This window comes from Lepidochelys kempii, chromosome 9 (assembly GCF_965140265.1).
Source record: "Lepidochelys kempii isolate rLepKem1 chromosome 9, rLepKem1.hap2, whole genome shotgun sequence".
Classification (NCBI taxonomy): Eukaryota; Metazoa; Chordata; order Testudines; family Cheloniidae; genus Lepidochelys; species Lepidochelys kempii.
In genome coordinates this window covers 44,962,923-44,986,422 of record NC_133264.1, presented here as the reverse complement: position 1 = coordinate 44,986,422, position 23,500 = coordinate 44,962,923, and the positions used below count along the sequence as shown (strand labels likewise).

The 23,500-nt window shown below is 42.1% G+C and overlaps 1 protein-coding gene across 12 annotated transcripts in view; it reads right to left on the bottom strand.

Moving 5' to 3' along the window:
* Window positions 1-23,500, bottom strand: part of AMER3 (APC membrane recruitment protein 3) — a 58,340-nt gene that overhangs the window by 11,093 nt on the left and 23,747 nt on the right. For 3 of the 12 annotated variants that reach the window (XM_073360093.1, XM_073360095.1, XM_073360089.1), the window contains one exon: window positions 8,050-8,108. The exons of 7 other annotated variants lie outside the window; for them this stretch is intronic. In XM_073360093.1, coding sequence (XP_073216194.1) covers window positions 8,050-8,108 — 59 coding nt within the window. Of the gene's footprint in view, window positions 1-7,364; window positions 7,481-8,049; window positions 8,109-12,528; window positions 12,761-23,500 lie in introns of those variants that run through there. 2 more of the 12 variants (XM_073360091.1, XM_073360090.1) reach the window with 2 other exon arrangements.

Below are 23,500 nucleotides of genomic sequence, written 5' to 3'. Positions count from 1 at the left end.
GAGAGTGAGTTTGTGTGTGTGTGTATTTTGGGGGGTAGGGGGGTGAGAGAACCTGGATTTGTGCTAGAAATGGCCCACCTTGATTTTCACACACATTGTAAGGAGAGTGATCACTTTAGATAAGCTATTACCAGCAGGAGAGTGGGGTGGGAGGAGGTATTGTTTCATGGTATCATGGTATCTGTGTATATAATGTCTTCTACACTTTCCACAGTATGCATCCGATGAAGTGAGCTGTAGCTCACGAAAGCTTATGCTCAAATAAATTGGTTAGTCTCTAAGGTGCCACAAGTACTCCTTTTTCTTTTTAATGAAGTAGTGCCCTGACCCATGCAGAAACCTTTGTCCAGCCCACTTTTCCTTCTGGAACAATTAACTTAAAATTAACACTTTCACTCCCAGGGTCAAATGAATTTCAGTCTGTTTCATTGACAAAGGTCAGGCAGCAAGAAATAAACCTGAAGAGAGACTGCAAGGTAGTCCATATAATTTCACAAGCTGCATCTTTTAGCCATGAAAAAATAAGGCAAATCCTCCACTCTTCTTTCAGAGCATTGGAGCAGGTGAAATTTTCAAAGAGGACAAAATAAATTAGCACAATTTCAAATTCCAAACCTTTGCAGCTAACATGTTGGCCAGTAAGCAAGTGTATAATCTCTCATTGATTGGGACTATCAGTTCCAATTAAACAACCTAAAGGAAGAATAAGGGGAGGAGGTGCTTTTCTATTTCTCCAGGGCATGGGAGGGAAAAGAGGGTCCCCATCCTTCCAGTGCTTGCCTCAATGGCCAGCAGATCCCTGGTCATATTACCAATGCAGATAGTGATGAAGTGACTTATTCTCCAGTGCTCACCCTGTATGGGGAAGCGGGATGAATAGATCAGCTATGCCAGCTCTGCCACTACCTAGGAAGGATGGAAAGACCCGTTTGGCACCCCAGGAAGAGATTGATATGGGATTTTTTGGGGTTCCTGCCCTTCCTTACTTGTCAAGGTCATAGGGGATGATTTACCTCAGGGTTCCTTAACCATATTTATGACATAATGATGACTTCCACAGCAACTAACTGTGGTGTCAGAGAGAATGATTGACTTCAAGAGGGAAATTAGCAGTGGGAGCTGATGAAAACTCTTCGGTAGCAAACCTCTGTTTTCCTTGCCGACATCCTACTCAGAAAAATAAAGAAAATGTAGCCTAGAGAAACAATGGATGTTTTAAAAAGGTTCTCATGAAGTCTGAGCAGCTCTTTAAGAACTCTCCTCCAGAAGTAAAACTGAAGAGAACAGCTAGGAAGAGATTAGAACATGTGGCCACCTCTGCCATCTAATAAAATCTGTAGAAGTGCAGTGGGAATGTAGAGAGCTCCTGATTTTGTCTTTACAAACTCAGACTCTCCGTGCTGCACTGGTGTTTTTTTGTTTTGTTTTAGGCTTCTTCAAGCTCTTATTAGTTGTGCTCTTTGCCAAGTCAGACAGGCACCTGCTATCCTGCAAAGGAATTTTCTTTTTTCAATCTCATTAACATATATTCAAGTTCTAATTTGTATTAGCTGGATGTTGTCAAATAGGTAAATTGACTTTAGTTGACCTTCCCACACTTCACAACCATATTTTTAACCACATTTCACATGCTTGACCTCACATGATGCAGACAGCCTAGGAATTAAAAATGGATGAGGCACTAGTCTGGGGTTCAGCTGAGCGGCTGCATTAGCACTAAAACTGTGGTAGAGTTGAATTATTGATAGCGATAGCAGTTTTTACTTTCTGTTTTGCTGCTGAATAATAGATTGGAAGCTGCATGGTAAGATTATTTTCATTACTCACATAAATGACTTGTTCGGTTAAGAAGAATGAAAATAACAAATGAAAAGTGCTTTGGAGTGGGAAATGAATTAGGCTTAAAATGTTATGGCTTAGAATGTTTAGCCGTTTTGGGGGCCTTTTCCAAAAATCATTGAGATTTAACTTAAGTAACGGAGGGAGTTTCATATAATTCAGAAGATCAGGAAATACAACTGGACAAACACAAGGTAGCAGACTTGAGGGAGCAGGAAACCGTGTATATATTATAGCTAGTGACCAATCATAAGCTCAATAAAAAAATTAAAGGAGTACTTGTGGCACCTTAGAGACTAACCAATTTATTTGAGCATAAGCTTTCGTGAGCTACAGCTCACTTCATCAGATGCTCGGTGTAGCTCACAAAAGCTTATGCTCAAATAAATTGGTTAGTCTCTAAGGTGCCACAAATACTCCTTTTCTTTTTGCGAATACAGACTAACACGGCTGTTACTCTGAAACCTAAAAAATTTAAAATAGCCAGGGTGTTCATTCGTTAACACTGTTCAGCTATTAAGTCTCAGACCTCCTGGGTGCTACACTCCAGGTAGAGGTATCCATGCCATTTTAAAAACAGCATGAAAAAAGTATTTAGAATGTTTTTGCTTCTCGTATTTAGTTAGATAGCAATAAAAATGCCTGTGCAGGGCATTTCTAGGGATTAATCATCAGCTTGGGAAAATGGCCTTCAGTAGTGCCATTGGCTTCTCTGCCTGGTCATTAATCCTCAGTAAAGGTCCTGCCCTGGAGCAGTATTAACCAAAATCATCCTTGCTGAAGATGTTGGGTCTCACAGCAGCCCTAGACTCTGAATAGGATGAGGCACCTTTGCATTTCACCTGTGCATAAATAGAAATGAGCCCAGCTTCTGTCCTGCAGTACTGAGACTGATGTTGACTTTGAATTAGACAACTTTTTTCCCCACTGGCTTTGAACTTTTCACAGTGCAACTTCAGCAAGTATCTGGGAGGATGCCTGGACAGCTTTCTAGTTCTATTTGGTTAGCAGCAACTCAGTAAAAGGAAAAAAGAAATCCTTCTTGAACTGAGAGTTCCACATGAGTAGATCAAAAAGCACTGGTTACAGCCAGGATCGAACAGTGGGGCTTCAAGAATGTTTTTACATGGTTTCCATTCCACTGTTTTTACTTTTGAATAAAAAAGCTAAAAGTACTGCAGTTATAGGCCTTTCCTTTTATAGGATTCTCAAAACCTTGTCTTTTAAACATTTTAGGGCCTGATCCAAAACCCCTTAAAGTCAATGGAAGTCTTTATAGCACCTGATGTAAAGCCCATTCAAGCCAACAGAAAGACTTCCATTGACTTGAATGGGCTTTGCATCAGGTGCAATGAAGGTCTGGCAATGAAGTCTTTCCACTGACTTTAACTAGCCTTGGAAGGATTAGATTTGTATTGCTAAATGTCAGTCAACATTGATATTTTCACTCTCCCCTCCCCCGCCACTGACAAAACAATATTTTCATTAATAATAAAATTTTCATAGATAGGTGAAGTAAGACAAAAGCTCCTTGAGAACTTATTAGTTTGATTTATAGACATTTACTATGTCAACATCACATGTTGAAAAAATACAACTTATGTCTTAATGGGTATAAAGCTTTAACTCTTTGAATCTCAGCGTCTGTCATTTAATAACTGTCTGACCAACCCATAACTGTCTGCAACCGTGAAAATATAAATGAATAAAAATTAAAAATGCTTAAAAATATACATTGATGTTACCCTCTAAAATTATGCAAAAAATAAAATTTGAGTTTTGCCAGGCTTAACTTTAACAAATCCTGGATTCGGGCCTATACTGGATGTATTGCTTGTTAAGTGCCATGTAGACTTAAGTCATCCTTCTCCACATAACCGGTACAGCATGTGCAACAGCAATGCAGGCTTCCACCCTACCTACGTCTGTGACTCAGCCCTGAACTACCCCGGTTCCATCTCCATTCAGCTCGAGACTTCCCAAAGGGGTGCCAATTGTGATACTGAATTTTGTGACCTAGATACCTGTCTATGAGGAAAAAGAGCCCACGACTCGTTTCATATAGGCCACGGGACAGCTATCAGAAGATAATAGCTTAGTCCCTAATAAAATATGAATATGGGGTAATAATTGGGACCTAGTAGGCCTAGCCCAATTGTGAGCCTAACTATAAACTTTTATCCACTTTTCAAAAAAGGTGTCACAATAACCTATAATAATAAACGTTGATGGGGGGGATAGGTGCAAAAGGGAAAAGGCTTAAATATAGTTCAAGGACTGTGTTAAGATCATGCCTGGTAAACAAGAGAAGTGTGGGACCAGAAATCAATTGACCAAAATTGGTGTCAGAAATGACACCTAATTGGTGAATAAAATAATGAGGGGAGGGGCTATTTCACACACCACTCCCTTTGAGACTCTCAAAAAGAGATGTTTTGTGGAGGAAATTGGCAAACACTGGCTGACTGAAAGACAGGAGAACAGAAAAGAACAAGCTTCATGGCTGCCATCTCTTAAGACCCTGGGATACACTGTAACACTGCTGGGTCTTTGTCGTCCTCATCCTGGGAGATGTTTTCCAGACTAGGCCAAAGAGAGGGACCCAGATAAAATCAATACCTCCACTGGCTCTGTCTAAATCCCATCTACCACCTGGGATGTGAGACCCTCGCCACCATGCATCCTTTTTCTTCCCCACTTTTATTTCTTCACTTTGTTGTCCCTCTTGTTTTTCCTTCTGTGTGACAAGAGTCTGGCTTTGCCAGCTAAGTCTGCATATTTTGCAATGCTGCTGTAAGACTGTGACCAGAAAGAGGCAGGTAAAAGCAATACCTTAAACAGCCCAATGCTGGTACAAGTTTGCTAGGTCTCAGAGTGGCTGATAAGATCATGTACCATGCCTTTCTTTCTCCAGCAGCAAGGTTGCACATAAAAGTCAACACCAGAGCCGGAAGCTACATTATTTTTCTTTGCTGTTCTCTTCCTTCCTTTTTTTTTGTGTGCATAGGTCTTGTTTTGTCTTCTAGGAAACAGGATCAGGTAGCAATAACCACAGCTTCTGCTCATTTCAACTAACTTATTCTCTTTTCCCTGAACAGACCGTTGTTAATATCTTTAATACCCTCTAAGACACTGTCATATTGGGGGAATTTCCTTCTAAAAATTCTCTCTAGCTAAAGGGAATAAAATGTTTAAATGAAAGCCTTACTTAAGTCCTGAAGAAGAGCACTGTGCAAACTCGAAAGCTTGTCTCTCTCACCAACGGAAGTCGGTCCAATAAAAGAGATTACCTCACCCACCCTGTCTCTCCAATATCCTGGGTCCAACACAGCTACAACACTGCATGATTACTTAATTCTTTAAATTTGAAATGCTTTAACTGTTTTTCCTTTTTCTGTATCTTTAATAAAAGATTAAAACACTTGTTACTGGTGTGTTTGTCATGGAACTAAGCAGGCTGAGGTCCCTGTATACCAAACCCCGAACCTTGTTTAAAACTCTTTAATGTTGGACCATTTCAGTGTCATGTTAACAGATTTGACTCTTTGGGCTCACGTATTCTGTCTAAATTAATACAACACTAATACATAAGACTGTGCTATGCCTATATTTTTCCAGGAGTCTCCTTATGCCATTATTGATTGCCTGATCTTAATCCTCTGTGTTGTTATATAATTAGGTCAATAAGATTTAGCTTTTTAATTATTCTTTGACTTCTGGACAAACATGATTACAACTTGAGACAATATCCTTGTTTTATAATTTGATATCCCAACCCACTGAATATACATATTGAGGCAGATAGGTTGAGGTTAAAATTTTGGATACAGGTTTAAAATGTGGAGTTAGTCACCCAAGGCTAAAAATTTTGATCTAAATGACTTGATGAAGGTGATAGAGGAATATTTTGATAGATCCAGACTCCAGAGTTCCTAGCTCTGAGTTACAGCTGCTCAAAATTTTCTGGAATTTGATTTTTTTGACAGTTTTTTACCCAAAAAAAGCCAAAACAAAAACCTACCCACCCTCAAACGTTGACAATTTTTGCTGTTTTTCTAGCATTTTTGACCAACTCTACCATTAGACCACACTTCTTTCTGCTAAAGAAACTCGGGGCACTATAAACAAGATGCCTTGACCTCCTACAAAAAGTAATGAATGTTACCAGGAGAAATTACAATGAATCCTCAAGAAATTGTAACATTTGCGTTCTGAAATGTCACATTGAAATTCAAAAATAAAAGGGGGTTGTTTGTCCAGTAGGGGTTGTGGAAACTGCTTTTGAATCTGCTAAGTATTCTTTGGCATACAAGTTTTCAGTGATTTCTGCGTATTATGCTTTTATTTCACATGCTTCCTTTGCTGTGTTTGCCCCTGTACATAGTGTAAATACTCTGAGCCCAAATTCTCTAATCCAGACAAGCCGTGCTCCCCACAGGATCAGTGTGAAGAAAATCTTTACATTCCTCCATTTCTGCAGCCAGTGAAAGCTATTCTTATGTCCTGCTGGCTAAAATCATAGGAGGCCATTCTGGCAGCTGCGGGGTCACCAAAGCATAAGCAAACCCCAGGTATGCCCCCTTCTTTTACGAACATCCCCTTTTCTCTGGCTCTAAGCCACGTGGAGATTTCCAGTACAGACAGGCAATCTTCAAGGACTTGAGTCCACAGAGTTTCTAGCTGCTTTGTATCACAGCAACGACAAGAATTTATAATCGTCTTGACTGCACCATTTAACAGAGTTCACTTAGCATCTCTTAGGGTATGTCTACACTACGAAATTAGGTTGAATTTATAGAAGTCAGTTTTTTAGAAATCGTTTTTATATATTCGAGTGTGTGTGTCCCCACAGAAAATGCTCTAAGTGCATTAAGTGCATTAACTCGGCAGAGTGCTTCCACAGTACTGAGGCAAGCATCGACTTCTGGAGTGTTGCACTGTGGGTAGCTATCCCACAGTTCCCGCAGTCTCCGCTGCCCATTGGAATTCTAGGTTGAGATCCCAATGCCTGATGGGGCTAAAACATTGTCGCAGGTGGTTCTGGGTACATATCGTCAGGCCCCCGTTCCCTCCCTCCCTCCGAGTAAGCAGCAGCAGACAATCGTTTCGCGCCTTTTTTCTTGAGGAAATGAGATTCAAAAGTTCGTGGTTCTTTTCCTGTCTACCTGGCCAGTGTATCTGAGTTGAGAGTGCTGTCCAGAGCGGTCACAATGGAGCACTCTGGAATAGCTCCCGGAGGCCAATACCATCAAATTGTGTCCTCAGTACCCCAAATTCAACCCGGCAAGGCTAATTTAAGCACTAATCCACTTGTCAGGGGTGGAGTAAGGAAATCGATTTTAAGAGCCCTTTAAGTCCAAAAAAAAAAAAAAGGGCTTCATCGTGTGGACGGGTGCAGGTTTACATCGATTTAACGCTGCTAAATTCGACCTAAAGTCCTAGTGTAGACCAGGGCTTAAAGGCCCATTACAGTGCATCCATTTGAGCAGGTCTGTTTGCACCCAGTTAATCAAACCTTGTTTTGCAGTCCCCTTGGTTTTTAAGTTTGGGAGTCGAAGAAGCTGTTATTTCTTGGTGTAACCTTGGACATCCATTAAATGGCGCACATTCCTATATGCAAACATGGAATGGATTGGGGTATCTAGGAAAGAAGATGGTGTGAGTAACATTGCATCGTAATAAGTCTAAATATAACTTTTGTGTATATTGACTATCAGTGTGGGAGGGAAGGGAAGTGCTGATCGATTAAAAACATGACTAGCATCTGTTATGATGGGTCAATAACTTAATTCATGCAGATGATTCAATTAAGGATCATTAAATTTTCATTAGAAATCTATATAGCATATGGATGTGATTTATTAAAAAGGAATGAATGGGCACCAGCTTTTTAGAACTTTGTGCAGTCATTTGTGTTGTGGAAAGGTGGGTGTGAAATGTCACCAATGGTGTAACTTAGTGGAAAATTCTGACTTCATAGTGTAAATGACTACAGTGTGTGAAGCAGTGGCTAATCAAGGGCAAGATTTGTCAAATTGTCTGAGTCTTTCAAGCAAAACTGGGTCCATCACAACCTAAATTGGGGTGATTTATGCTTTCACTGCAAACCAACAGAGGTTGGGGCTGGGCAAGCGTTGTCTAATCCTGAAACATGAAAAACTCAAACTGTAGAAATCTGTGGGGGGGGGAAGAAAAACAAAAAATGTTTACCTGAAAGCTTGCAAATTGAAACTGTTTTTTCAGCAAAGATGCAGGTACCGCAATACTGCCTGTCAAAAGAATCATATACTTCTGTGTGTGTGTTATAGTTGCTATCGTGACTGACTAAAGGTTATGCATTTTATCACCTAGCAGAAAGGAAGAATGAACGTACACTCAAAGAAATTTTACAAATGTTCTAATAGCAAGATATTAACACAATAAATTTCCAATGTGACTGTACAATTTATGGGAACTGAACAAGTGAAAAGGAAAAGAAACAGAATGAAATTGTTACACTAAACTTTTCTTATATTTGGCTTAACGCAGATGAGTATATTCAAAATGTCTAAACCGAAATGGATTTTCAGTCATGTTTACCAAAAAGACAGATGGTCCTTCATACTGATCTGAATGTGTAAAATTATAGCTGTGTAAACTAGTTTTGATGTTAGATGTTATTGTATCAATTTGAGTGTTCACCCAGGAATAGATTTCTTTCCATGATCCAGCATCAAGAAAATCTTTCCTAAAACTGTCAGAAGTCTATCTGATGGCTTAGTAATGCTGCCCTTTGCACTTGTATGAGTGCCATCTGCATGAATTAGGGTTGATAACCAAGTCCCTGGTGGATTTCATGATTTGTCTAGTTCTTCTTCCTTTGTTAGAAAGAGCTCTGTTTGGGGTAGGATTTTTTCATCATTATGAGATTTTGTTCAAATAGGCCTGTTCATATTTTTATTGTTTTTCTCTTAATTTACAGAGCCTCCATTTAATTATAGCACTGGACAGGAAATATAAATGATGAATGACATGACTGGTGACAAATTGTTGTTTGGAGTTTATTGATTTTATGTGTTGTTGATTATTGTCAGACTTTTATTAGATAACAATTGTTACTGATTTACTAGGCCAATTTAATAGAATCGGGGTTGAGCCTACATCACCTGAAGGGCGCATGCCCTCTGCAAGGGATGCATGTGCTCTCTTCAGCTCCAAGGAATAGAGAGAGAAGAGTTAAAAACACCAAAAGCAGCAGAAGGTGGGGAGTCGCCCTTCGTAGCAATCAAGCATCTCTGGCTTAGTGTATGAGTGGAGTGATGTGGGGAGTGGAACAGGAAGCAGCCACTTTCCACAACATATTCCATTCCTAGATGAACAGCTGTCCACACAAAGGTTAATGCTGGTTCTAGCAAAACTGTTTATGCTCTCTGCCTGCAGCAACCTTGCACCGGGAAGCATCAAAAGACAAAGATGGAGGAGCTAGTGGGACCAGGAGAGGCAAGGCAGAGTTGTGGAGGGATGGTCTCTCTATGGATTTGGAACTTTCTTTCTTCATGAATCCTCAGGTGCTAGAGGGCATGTCCTCTTCCCCCAAACCCCTGAGGTAAGCCTTTGATAAGAAAATAAGAATGGCCATATAGGGTCAGACCGGTAGTCCATCTATCCCAGTATCTTGTCTTCTGACTGTGGCCTGTGCCAGGTGCTTCAGAGGAAATGAACTTATCAAGTGATCCTCCCCCTGTTGTCTAGTCCCAGCTTCTGGCAGTCAGAGGTTTAGGGACACCCAGAGCATGGGGTTGCATCCCTGACCATCTTGGACAATAGCCATTGATGGAGCTAACTCCATGAGCTTATCTAATTCTTTTTTGAACCCACACGTATACTTTTGACCTTCACAACATTCCCTGGCCACGAGTTCCACAAGTTGACTTCTTTAAACAATGCACAGCACTTCCTTTTTGTTTGTTTTAAACCTGCTACTGACATAACCATACGGCTACGAGTAGCCTAGAATTCCTTCTTACCTGTAAGGGGTTAAGAAGCTCAAATAACCTGGTTGGAACCTGACCAAAAGGACCAATGGGGAAAGAAGATACTTTCAAATCTTGGGGGGGGGGGGAGGTTTCTTGTTGTGTTCTCTGGGGAAAGCAGAGAAGCATCAGGTCAAAAAACTCCTTCTATAAACCATCCTGTACAAGTCTCTGATATTACAAAAAGAGTAAGTAAATAAGGCAAGGTGCATTAGATTACCTTTTGTTTTCAACTTGTGAATTTTCCCTTTGCTAGAGGGAAGTTTATCCTGGTTTTTTTGGTAACTTTAAAGTTTTTGCCTAGAGGGGAATGCTCTGTGTTTTGAATCACATTACCCTGTAAAGTATTTACCATCCTGATTTTACAGAGGTGATTCTTTCACCTTTTCTTTAAATAAAATTCTTCTTTTAAAAACCTGATTGATTTTTTTTCATTGTTCTTAAGATCCAAGGGTTTGGGTCTGTGTTCACCTGTACCAATTGGTGAGGATGTTATTCTAAAGCCTTCCCCAGGAAAGGGGGTGTAGGGCTTAGGGGAATAGGATTCCAAGTGGTCCTTTTCCTGGTTCTTTGTCTAAATCACTTGGTGGTGGCAGCATATTGTTCAAGGACAAGGTGGAATTTGTGCCTCGGGAAAGTTTTTAACCTACACTGGTAAAAATAAGCTTAGGGGGTCTTTCATGCGGGTCCCCACATCTGTACCCCAGAGTTCAGAGTGGGGAAGGAACTCTGACAGCTACCTATTAGTTTCATTGGTGAGCCCTGGTTCTTGTGTTATAAGAAGGTGTAAATAACACTTACTTTCTCCACCATTCATGATTCTATTGCCCTCTATCATATATCCAACCCTTAGTTGTCTCTTTTCTAAACTGAATAATCCTAGTCATCTTTTTAATGTCTCCTCATATGGAAGTTGTTCCATACCCACTAATCATTTTGTTGCCCTTTTCTGTACCTTTTCCAATTCTAATATATCTTTTTGAAGTGGGGCAACCAGAACTGGACACAGTATTCAAGGTGTGGGTGTACCATGGATTTATATCAAGGATTATGATATTTTTTTCTTTCCTTTTCTTATGGTTCCTTTTTTGAGTGCAGTGGCAAATTGAGGAGATGTTTTCAAAGATCTTGGAGTAATTGTGGATAGTTCTTTCTTGAGTGGTATCAGTTAATTTAGACCCCATCATTTTGTATGTATAGTGGGCTTATGTTTTCCAGGGTGCTTTACTTTGCATCTATCAACATTGAATTTCATCTGCCATTTTGTTGCCTAGTCACACAGTTTTGTGACTCTTCACAGTCAACTTTGGACTTAACTATCTTGAGTAGTTTTGTATCCTCTGCAAATTTTGCCACCTCACTGTTTACCCCTTTTTCCAGATCATTTATGAATATGTTGAATAGGACATGGCCTTAGTACAGACCTCTGGGGAACGCCACTATGGACCTCTCTCCATTCTGAAAACTGACCATTTATTCCTACCCTTTTTTCCTATCTTTTAATTAGTTATTGATCCATGAGAGGACCTGCCCATGACAGCTTACTTTGCTTGAGAGCCTTTGGTGAGGGACCTTGTCAAAAGCTTTCTGAAAGTCCAAGTATACTATATCAATGGATCACACTAGTCTACATGTTTGTTTGCCCCCTCTAGAATTCAAATAGAGTGGTGAGGCACAATTTCCCTTTACAAACGTTGTATTGACTTTTCCCAAACATATCACATTCATCTACATATCTGATAATTCTGGTGTGTGTGTGTGTGTTTGTTTCAGCCAGTTTTCCTGGTATTGGAGTTAGGCTTAGCAGCCTGTAATTGCCATCTCTGGAGCCTCTTCTGCGATTTGACTTCTTGCCTGTGCTCTAATTGTGTTTCACAATTGACTTTAAGGTCTTAGTTTTATGGTAAAGTGAGATGTTCATATCTTGCATGCTCAGAAAAGCTTCCTTGGAAGTGTGGTCATGTGTGGGAGTTCAGTAACATTTAGGTGAAAGTTCTGTATTGTTAGTTGGTCCTTTAACCTATGAGATATGAGCAGGCCACGTGATCCAGCAACATTCTCTACTTCAATATGGAGAATCTGAACTCTAATTTAAGTAGCTTATCCTAAGCATCTTAACCAAAAATAAAGGGCCAGTGTTACCACTGGCACAATCCAATATGTAACTCCATTGGTTTCAATGGAGTTGCAGTGGATTATGCCAGTTGTAATTTTCACCTAATATATCTTCATGGATTATTGTTGACTGGTTAGAATGTGGAAGCAGGAGTCAGAAATTTTGGGTTCTATTCCTGGTTCTGCTACTGACTTGCTGTCTCCTCGTCAGCAAGGAACGTAGGCCTAAATTTTAAAACGCCCATGAATGTTTGGTGCCTCCAGTTCTGGGGTGGCCAGCTCAAACACTAAGGGCCTGACTTTCCAATTTCCTGGGGATGACATTACATAACTACTTTCTGGCTGTGAAGATTATTAATGTTTAAAAACTTATTTGAAATCCTTGGATGAATGGAGATATAACTGTGAAGTATAATTATTAGGCAAATAAATACAAATTTCTCTGTTCTTGCTCATATATTTGAATTTCCAACCAAAAAAATTATTCTTTTGACTCCTGTGTTAAAAAAATAAATGGTTTGTCCTGTTGACTGCCAAGGTATATTCTACTGTGGAAGCAAGTATTTGCCATGTCAAGAATGTACAATGTGGGCAAGGATGTATGTTGGAAACATCTTTATTACATTGTTTCAGACGCCACCTATTTGTGGATGGCCTGATGAGGGCCGGCCCACAACATTTTGGCACCTGAGCTGGGAAGCTCAAATGATGCCCCCTCGCTTGGGCCCAAATGTTGAAAGGTCTCAGTTCTGCCTTCTTCCTGTTCTACTCCTCTCATGGAACTGCTCTGCTACCTACCCCAATAAAGGAGAACAACTTAAAATGCCTCAAAAATTTTAATTAACACTTACATTTACTGTTTAGGCGTTTGAAAGTTAACTTTTCTTGTCTGCATAGTAAACACCGGCATTTTTATCTGTTTGAATAATCAAAGTGATGCTTTCTGTGCCTTCTTGGTTGCAAAGATTTGAACTGATTCCTGCTGAATGTCCACAGTCTGGGCCAGCTCATACTCTATTGAGATGGTTGCAAGGCCAACCAGCCTCTCCTGTGTCATTGTGGAGTGTAGATGTGTTTTTATTCAGCTTGGAGAAGCTGCGTTCTCCACTGGCAACTGTTACAGGAAGTGTTAGAAGTATGCGCAGAGCAACAAAGCATTTGGAAAGCGTGGTCATCTTATTTGTGCACTTACATTTCAGCAGGATCAACTCCAAAGGCTGTTCTGGAATATATCTTAAAAGGGCTTTCGGTTCACCTAAATCATTTGCATCCATATTGTGCATGTCATCATGTGTCAACACTGTCTGTAGTGCCCTGCATTGCTGGTGTAGGGCTTCCTCAGGTATAGTGAGGAGTTTTGGAATATCATACAACATTCCAAATATACTGCTGTGTTCCTTGAGCTGCATGAAACGTTCAACTCACTGTATTGCACAATCTAGCACCTGGTTAAAGAATTCAACTTTGAATTGTTGTTTGGGGTCTCTTATGGGATTATCCCGTGCCTCGTAATCAAAATGTCATCATCTTCGGTGACACTTGTATTCTTGAATGGGTGGGAAAATAGCTTCAGTGTGAAGTTCCTCTGCCAACTTCTGTGCACTCTTCAGAATGTTTTCACATCTCTCATCTGACCAGTAAGACTGTATTATGACTTTGTCCAGTTGTTCCATTGCTCCAGATATATCAAGGTCAACACCTTGGAGTCTCTTGCTTACAACATTTTATTTCAAATAGTATGTCATGCCACAACACTAAGCACACAGCAATGTGAAGTTATGTACGTTTCTGGTGATTCCATTTCCCTTTGCCGCCTTTCTCCCATGAACAGTTCCTGTCACAGCATTATCCTCCATAATGGCAACTATGACATCATCTATCTTCCCAATTTGGTGTTGGATAGGCTTTATCGCCTGCAGTTGACTTTCCCATCATGTGGCTCTGTGGTTTCAGTGTCAGAGAGGATGTTCCCAGATGTTTCTTCAAAATTTGCCATTGAAGAGTTGATGCAGAGAAAAATACATAGATGCTTTGAATTAAATTAAAAAATTCAGCAGCCTCACTAGAAGCTGATGCTGCATCACTGACGGGGCCAGCTCCAGGCACCAGCGTTCCAAGCAGGTGCTTGGGGCGGCAGGTAGAAAGGGGCGGCAGTTTGTCCAGCAGCAGCAATTCAGCAGCAGCTTCTTCCCTTTGCTGTCCATGGTGGCAGTTTTTTTTTTTTTTTTTTTGGTCACTGCTTGGGGCGGCAAAACCTGTAGAGTGGCCTTGATCACTGACCACCAAGTTCAATGAATGAGAACTGCATGGGACAAAAAAAGGTTTAACTCTCGGGGTTTAACTCTCGGATCCATGTCTGCACTCCTCTGTTCTTACCTCTCATGTTGGCGCTGTTATCGTAGCCCTGACCTCTCGTGTCAGCTATTGCAACTCCCGTATCTTTCAGCTTTTTAAGAAGCACGTTTGCCATACCAGCTCCTGTAGTATCATCAATGTCAATAAATTCTAGAAAATGCTCTGACAGTCACCATTGCAGGGACATTTTCACTAGGTTCTGTTGTTGTTACAAAATGCACCATTAAAGTCATTTGTTCAGTATGGCTGATGTCAAGTGTGCAGTCCAGAATAACAGAGTAATATCTTGCTGACTTCAGATCTGCCACAATCTTCTGCTTGACTTCTGTTGCCAGTAACTCTATGATCTCATTTTGAATTGTTTTTCCAAGGTAGTGGTGTGTGTACATTTCTTGGGTGGTGACTCTTCTTAGATGCTCCTGGAGTACAGCATCAAACTCAGCCATCCGCTCCAAAATTTTAAGGAAGTTTCCATTGTTTGGCACATACAGCTGATCTGAAGTGCCACGCAGTACTAGGTTTTGGGTAGCAAATATTCTCACAATGACCATGAGCCTTTTCAGAACATTTTGCAGGTAAAGAGACTCTGATGCAATCTTCTCTTGATGCTGATCATCTATGGGGGCCTTGAACCTTAGTCTCATCTCAAGCTCTCCGGTGATTTGCTGCCTTCTCATGGCATGCCAGATTTCTAGCCAGATTTTTCCAGTCCTTTTGTTCCTGTAGAATCCAATGTGGCTGGAACATTAGACTGGAAGAGCTTGCAACAAAAACAGGATGCAGCATTCTGGGTTTTTGAGTACATAAGCCATGGCCTCTCCACTTTGTCACCCTTGGGGATTTCACGTCAGCAATGTGCTGGATGGAAACTTCTATTTTCATTGTCTTTGGGGAACATGAAGTTTTTTACTTGCTGTGGCCCATGCAGTACAAGGAAGTCTCTCAGGCTACTGCTCAAGTGGGTCCACCGTCCTGGATCATCTCAACTTAAGGAACTAAATGCAGCAGCTGTTTCTTGCGCCTCCACCACACTCTTCTCTGATCTACACTTTCATTCAGGAATGTGCATGGTTACATCCATTTGAGATGGAGATATGGATGCTGCAGTAGCTGCCAGGTCACCTACACTCTGACTAACTGGAAGATCGGGCATCTCCTCACCACTCACATCCTCACTGGGGCCAGAAGGCTCACCGTGAACGTTTGTGTCTGTGTATCTCGGGAGAGCTCCTTCCTGCTTAGATAGAAAAGCTTCCTTTTGCTTTCTTTCATTCTTCTGAATGCTGTCCCAGAGGGGCGTTTTCTTCTTTCCCTCATGACTGCTGTTCTGTGCCAGCTATAGTGGCTCTCAACACTAACGCGCAGTTGAAGGGGACAGATTAGCAGGCTGGTAGCAGGGCCTGAATGAGGGAAGATATCAGCATCTTAAGGGCCTAACTGGCTCCTACTACTTCAGTTGCCTGCCTGTTCCCCTCAAGTGGGTTCAGGGAAGCAGCAGGAAACAGGAAGCTCCCTGAGAAGCTGGTGTTAATGAGTCCAGGCTCCTGGGGGTGCTAGAGAGGTACATAAGAGGCTCCTGCTGCTTTCTGTTATTCCCTCTCATCTTTTCACCTGCCTTCCTGTTGTCTCTTGTGCCCTCCTTCCTCCAGCACAGCACTCCACCATCTCTGTGCATCTAGAGCAGAGAGAATACATCTGCACCAGCAGCAGACACAAATTTTTGGGTTCTAGTGACACACACACACACACACACACACACACACACACACAGAGTCTGGCATCTGAGGCAGTCACCTCAGTTCGCCTCATGGCCAGTCCTGGGCCTGATTAAATTAGAAGCAGAGCAGGGTGAGAGCCAGCCAGTTTCTCAGCAGCACAGACATAAATCAGTGTTCCCGGACTGTATGTGCGACAGACAATTGGCGACTACATGCCCATAAGGAAGGAAACCTGGCACAGCATCCTAACGGACAGGCCTTGAGGACTGGGAATGGTTGCAAAAAGCCTGTTTTTGCTGAACTAGCCTTTAGCAGAACAGTTGTGGAGCCGATCTTAGAGGTATGCACATGCCAGGTAGGGTACTGCCCCCTTACTCTAAATGGTAATACCATAATAGTATGGTATTGCAAGTCAGCTTGTCCATTTTACTTACTTACTCACTCACTCTTCTGATACATTCTCTGTCAGACTTTCAGACACCTCTTTTCAATTGAATTTTTCAAAGGTTTCATGAATCTTTAAAAAGAAACTAAGATGACGATGGTCAGTAGTTATTTACTCAGCCAGTAATGCTTGTAACTGAACATTAAGGAGTAGCAATTCATTCCTAACAATGCTCCTGTTGTCTGAAATCTCCCAGGCAAAGAACCAGAAAATGCTTCCAAACTAATTGGAGGATACATGGAGAGCTTATTCTCTTTATACACGACACATCCCATTATAAATCACAACAACAAACAGTACATTTATTAATAATACTAGCTCCAAAGACCTATCAGCTCAGTTGAGTGCAAGACTTATTTTAGGGCCAAATCCTGTGCTCCCTCCATTGTGTGGGCATGCAGGAACCACAAAGAAATAGAACAGCTGGGGAGTGGCGGAGTAGGCCACGGAAAGGGCTAGAAGGGGACTATGCACATCCTGCACGCTCTAGGTAGCAGCACTCTGTGGCAGCTTGCTACCACAGTGCTAAAAAGAAGTGACAGTGGGTCAGGTGAAAGGTGTGGAAGTGCCAGGGGGTCTGCAGCTACATGGATTCACTGACTGAAACCTGCGCCTTGGGAGAGCACAGAGGCTGTTGCTCTGAAGATTGGGGAGGATTCTCTTTCCCAAAATCTCTGAGGCAATCCCCTACCCTTACCCAGAACAAATGGGCTATGTGCAGGGAAACAGGATTTGGCCCTCGAGAGCACATATGATTGCAAATTTTGTGCTGCAAATGGTACCATCATGCTAATGCTGACGAAGCAGCAAGTGCCAGGGTGTGTGCATCGAAGCTGCTTCTGTTTTTAGAAATATTAATTTTAAAACGTGCAAAACTGATTCACTGCAACTGATTTGAACAGATTTCAGTTTTGAGCTTCCCAGGCACTTGTAAGGTAAAGTTACTTTTTAAAGTATTATACAGTTGGGTGTCCCTTTAAATTTACTCCAATCTGCATTATATTTTAATTGCACCTGTAAAAGTGAGGAGATGTTGAGGTATTTATAGCTGGCAGCAGGAAGTGTGACCATGCTTTGTGTTGGAACTTGACTATTGGCTTCTTTATTGACTAGAGATAAAACTTTTGTCCTGCCCAAGCCAAAGGATGCATCACGTACGTGGAGATTGTGCATAGCTCTCAGTGTCATGCTCATGGTCACCCTGCTTGCTTCAGAGTACAAGCAAAGAACAGCCAAGTGGTGCTGGGGTTAGTCCCCTTGTCCCTCTCTGGGTCCTCATCTATTATTAAGCCTTTTCTTCGCTGCCAGTCATTAGTGTCTGACTCTTTAGCGCAGTCCTTCAAGAGACTCGCTGTACCTTTTTAGGATAGTTCTTTAAACTTCAGTGCATAAAATAGAGGTGAAATACTTGATTGGTAAATATAAAATGTTTTTAGCCTAGATAAAAAGAAGTCATTGTCTTCATCCATTGCTAAGTCAAAAATCATAATTATGGTCTACACTCTGCCTAGCTGATTTATGTATTGTCACACCCAGGGCCTGATTCTCCACTCCCTCATGGCAGTCACATGGCATATCACTAGTCTGAGGGAATGGAGAAACAGGCCCTGAGTCTTTTGCCAAAGCACTTTCACTTTGATAGTATGGGCATGTTGGCTACTCAGCTGTCTACCTGAAGCATTGCCAAAATATCACTGCACACTATCTGCTGTGTGGGGTTAGCCCAATAAAGCATTTGATATCCGATACAGACAGAGAGAACTTCTTTTAGTAACGTAAGGGAATGTAGCACCTCTCTTAGGATGGATGTGGAAAAAGCTAATGTACTCGATGCTTTTTTTGTCTCTGTCTTCACGAACAAGGTCAGCTCCCAGACTACTGCACTGGGCAGCACAGCATGGGGAGGAGGTGGCCAGCCCTCTGTGAAGAAGGAAGTGGTTCAGGACTATTTAGAAAAGCTGGACATGCACAAGTCCATGGGGCCGGATGCATTGCATCTGAGAGTGCTAAAGGAATTGGCGGATGTGATTGCAGAGCCATTGGCCATTATCTTTGAAAACTCATGGTGATCAGGGGAAGTCCCGGAAGACTGGAAAAAGGCTAGTGTAGTGCCAATCTTTAAAAAAGGGAAGGAGGAGGATCCTGAGAACTACAGGCCAGTCAGCCTCACCTCAGTCCCCGGAAAAATCATGGAGCATGTCCTCAAGGAATCAATTCTGAAGCACTTAGACAAGAGGAAAGTGATCAGGAACAGTCAGCATGGATCCACCAAGGGAAAGTCATGCCTGACTAATCTAATTGCCTTCTATGATGAGATAACTGGTTCTGTGGATGAAGGGAAAGCAGTGGACATGTTATTCGTTGACTTTAGCAAAGCTTTTGACATGGTTTCCCACACTATTCTTGTCAGCAAGTTAAAGAAGTATGGGCTGGATGGATGCACTACAAGGTGGGTAGAAAGCTGGCTAGATTGTCGGGCTCAACGGGTAGTGATCAATGGCTCCATGTCTAGTTGGCAGCTGGTATCTAGTGGAGTGCCCCAAGGGTCGGTCCTGGGGCCGGTTTTGTTCAATATCTTCATTAATTATCTGGAGGATGGTGTGGATTGCACCCTCAGCAAGTTTGCGGATGACACTAAACTGGGAGGAGTGGTTGATACGCTGGAGGGTAGGGATAGGATACAGAGGGACCTAGACAAATTGGAGGATTGGTCCAAAAGAAATCTGATGAGGGTCAACAAGGACAAGTGCAGAGTCCTGCACTTAGGACGGAAGAATCTAATGCACCGCTACAGACTAGGGACCGAAAGGTTCGGCAGCAGTTCTGCAGAGAAGGACGTAGGGTGACAGTGGACGAGAAGCTGGATATGACTCAACAGTGTGCCCTTGTTGCCAAGAAGGCCAATGGCATTTTGGGCTGTATAAGTAGGGGCATTGCCAGCAGATCGAGGGACGTGATCATTCCCCTCTATTCAACATTGGTGAGGCCTCATCTGGAGTACTATGTCCAGTTTTGGGCCCCACACTACAAGGAGGATGTGGAGAAATTGGAGAGAGTCCAGCGAAGGGCAACAAAAATGATTAGGGGTCTGGAACACATGACTTATGAGGAGAGGCTGAGGGAACGGGGATTGTTTAGTCTACAGAAGAGAAGAATGAGGGGGGATTTGATAGCTGCTTTTAACTACCTGAAAGGTGGATCCAAAGAGGATGGATTTAGACTATTCTCAGTGATAGCAGATGACAGGACAAGGAGTAATGGTCTCAAGTTGCAGTGGGGGAGATTTAGGTTGGATATTAGGGAAAACTTTTTTTTACTAGGAGGGTGGTGAAACACTGGAATGCGTTACCTAGGGAGGTGGTGGAATCCCCTTCCTTAGAAGTTTTTAAGGTCAGGCTTGAGAAAGCCCTGACTGGGATGATTTAGTTGGGGATTGGTCCTGCTCTGGGCAGGGGGTTGGACTAGATGACCTCCAGAGGTCCCTTCCAACACTGATATTCTATTATTTTAGTTTACATGCTATTTCACAACAACAAAGAATCCTTCACTGTAGGACCAGAGAGAGGATAGTACAACTCGATACAACACAGCTCAGTCTAACCTAGATCACTGAATACTGTGCTGTGTGCTTCTGTATCAGAAAGATAACAAATTGGAAAGAATTCAGAAAGGAACAATATGAAAGAGGGAAGCTGGTGGGGTTGGTTTTATGAGGAAAGAAATTCAATATCCTGCAGAGTTTTAATCGGTCAAAATCCCTGTTGGCTTCAATTGGTGTTTGGCTGAAAATAGACTGCAAGATTTGGCCCTATAGAAATATATTTTCCCTAATGAGTGACTAGAGGAAGAGACATGAGCACCAAAGGGGGAGAGGCATTCTGAAGGGGACCTCAGTAACAAGGGGTAATAGAATACTTCTGGGTGGATTCTGCACCACTGAATATGTGAAGAATTTATGTCCCCCAATGACTGTCTGATGGGGAAGCAAAGGGAAGCCACAAAAGTGGTCATGAGACCCTCCCCAGCAGTATGTTTCAGGTGCCCAGGGCAGTCAGCTGAGAGGTAAATCACTGTGGGGTGGGGGCAGGACTGGGGAAGACATGGCTGGGGGCTCCTACCCTGTACCAGGCTCAGTGCTAGTCCTGGCTAGGCTGGGGAGAACAGAACTTCCTCTTCCCCTGCACAGTATCTGGGGCCAGGTCAGACGTACCCCCAGGTTTTCAATGAAGTCACACAAATGAGGGTCATTCTTGTCAGTTGCCAGCTTGTGCAGATCAAGGAGTGACTGGTTCACATTCTTTTCCAGGTGCAAGGCACACTCCATTGCTGTCATCCCAGGTTATCTCCCCCAGCTTTAGGAAGCTCTACGAACTCCTTTCCCCAACCCTGCGCTTCCTGCACCCATCGCTCCTCAACTGCAGAGGGAGGGATCGCTGTACAAGGAGGAATTGCTCCCCCATCCATCCAACCTCTCTGCATCCAGATCCCGCCGTACACAGAACCACCCCAACGAGCTCCACTCCCCCTGCACCTGGACCACCCCGATAAGCCACCCACACCCAGATCCCCACCCTATTGAGCCCCAACCAGCTCCGCCTGGATCCCAACCCCACTGAGTCCCACTCCCCCAGCATCTGGATCCCCGCCCCAGTGAGCCCCCACACACACCCAGACTCCGCTGCTGAGCTCTTTTCTGCCACACACTCAGACCCCCCCGCTGAGCCCCAACCACCTTCACCTGGACCCCCCTGCAGAATTCATTACCATTGCACCCAGAACCCCTCAACAAGCCCCTGTGCATCTAGATCCCCCACTGAGCTGCCCGCACCCAGATTGCCCCTAGACTCTAGAGCAGGAGTGTCACAAGTGAAACACCAGTTAGGAGCAGATTAATCTAAATCTTTATTTAAAAAAAATATTGAGTGCAAATCCAGGGCTATGTCAGGTGAAAATGAGAGCTTGCAAGGATTTGCTGGTACAAATGTGAAAGTTTAATATTGCGATATTGCATAGCCCTGGATCTGCACTCTTTTTTTATTTTTTTTAAATAAAGATTTAGATTAATCTGCTCCTAACTGGTGTTTCACTTGTGACACTCCTGCCCTAGAGTCTAGCTGGCATCCATTTTAATAAACGCTGGGGGGCGGGACGGGGGAATCATCTTCATATCATTATAATTCCTTTCCCCAACAGAAAATTGGGCCATCAGTGTTTTCACATGAACTGAAAATGAAGCAGCTTTTGAATTCTGAAAGAAGCTAGAAATATTGTTAAATTAGTCAATGGAGGACTGATTTAGTGTCCTGAGATTTTACTGATGATATTCCAAGAGCACTTTTGAGATTATCAGATGATTCAAGCACTATCCCTTTATTGATCAAGACTTGGTAAAAATCAAGCAGAAATCTTAAATGACGTCCCTGCTATTTCTTGGCAAATGCAGTTATGGTGGGTTGTTGTATATTTTTATCACCTGAGCTACTGAGTGAAATACTTCTCAATACAAAAATCTCTGCTGCCAAATAACTTAAACAACCTTGCCCGGTTCAGATAAAAATTATTTTTAGAGTTTAAAAATATTAGCCAGGAAGCTGTAAGTCTTGTTTTTCTTAAGACCTATTTTTGTGGTCTGTTAGACTACCATCCTTTTTATAATAAGGGTTTCAGGGAGTTGGTTGCTATAGCAACAGTCTGCTTAATGCTTTCAGAGCAAAAACCAACTTCATTGTACATTCAAAGCAAGAAAGAATGGGAAGGGAAAGGAAAGGAAATCCAACCTCTGTCTGTCTGAGTGCTGTGAACTGCAGCATCCTGTATTCAATAGTAATGGACTGAACAGCAGCTCCTATTTTCCTGAATTGTTTTCTATTTTCTGCCACAAAAGGGCTTCTTTTGACGTTTACAGAAAACAAAACATAAGATGATGTGCCAGCATTTCTCAGTTCCAAGGTGCAGCATCAGCAAGCAGAGTTAACCACCACCCAGGGAATATTTCTTTAAAAGCATAGTTGAGAATGCAAAATACAAAACATCTCTTTCAAAGTTGCAGTTGTGACAATTTCTTGTGCAGTTTCTTGCTGTATTATTTACAGTGAATGTCTGCAATTATAAACGGTACTCTACCCTGTTTCCAGTGAAGTCAATAATAGTTTGTTTTGCCATTGAGCTCGATGAGAGCAGGATCAGGCTGCAGTATTAAATAAGCCTATGCCTTACACTTTTTGTTAATGATTAGAGCTGGGAAATATTGCAAGAAAAGTACTGTAAATATGCAAAAATAAATTGCTTTATATCCGTGAGCATTCCTATGAGCAAATATTCACTAGCACAAATCTTTCTGAAAAAAGAACACGTCTGAAAGGCATGAAAATTTGAATTGATGCCTGACATTTGCATTAAGCGATGTTGGGAAAATTATTGATGGGTTTCCTTTCGATCAGAGAGCACAAATGAGCTGAAGTGCTATGGAAAACTAAAATTTACTGCAAACTAGAGCTGTGAAAAATTTCCAGGTTTTGAAATGTCAAGGAAAAGTTTCATTATGTTCAGTTTTCATGAAAAATGTTCCTGTTTTTAACCAACTATATTGCAAACATAAGCAAGTAACAAACTGTTCATGTTAATTCATTAGTTAACCGTTCAAGAATAATTTGCTGTGTAAGTGCCTTATATTATAGCTACTCTTTAAAGAACTTAGGTCCTTTTATCATCTGATCTCTTGAACAGTGTAGTCCAGAGGCCACCTTTGTTTGTTTCTAATAAGGAGAGAAACGTGCCCATGACACATTCAATACACAGCAATGGAGGAAAAATAACCCTTAGTCTTGCTGAATCTTGGGGTCTGATTCTCCACTGCCTTGCACCTTGTATAGTCATCTACCCCTGTGCAAATGTGAACTGAGAACACAGTGCTAAGTTTGGTTTTGTTGTTGCCTTGTAGGGTTTAATTGTCTGAACTTGGTTGGCTTTTGTGGCTACAGCACTGTAGTTAGTGTGCAGGGCTAGCTGTATTCTCC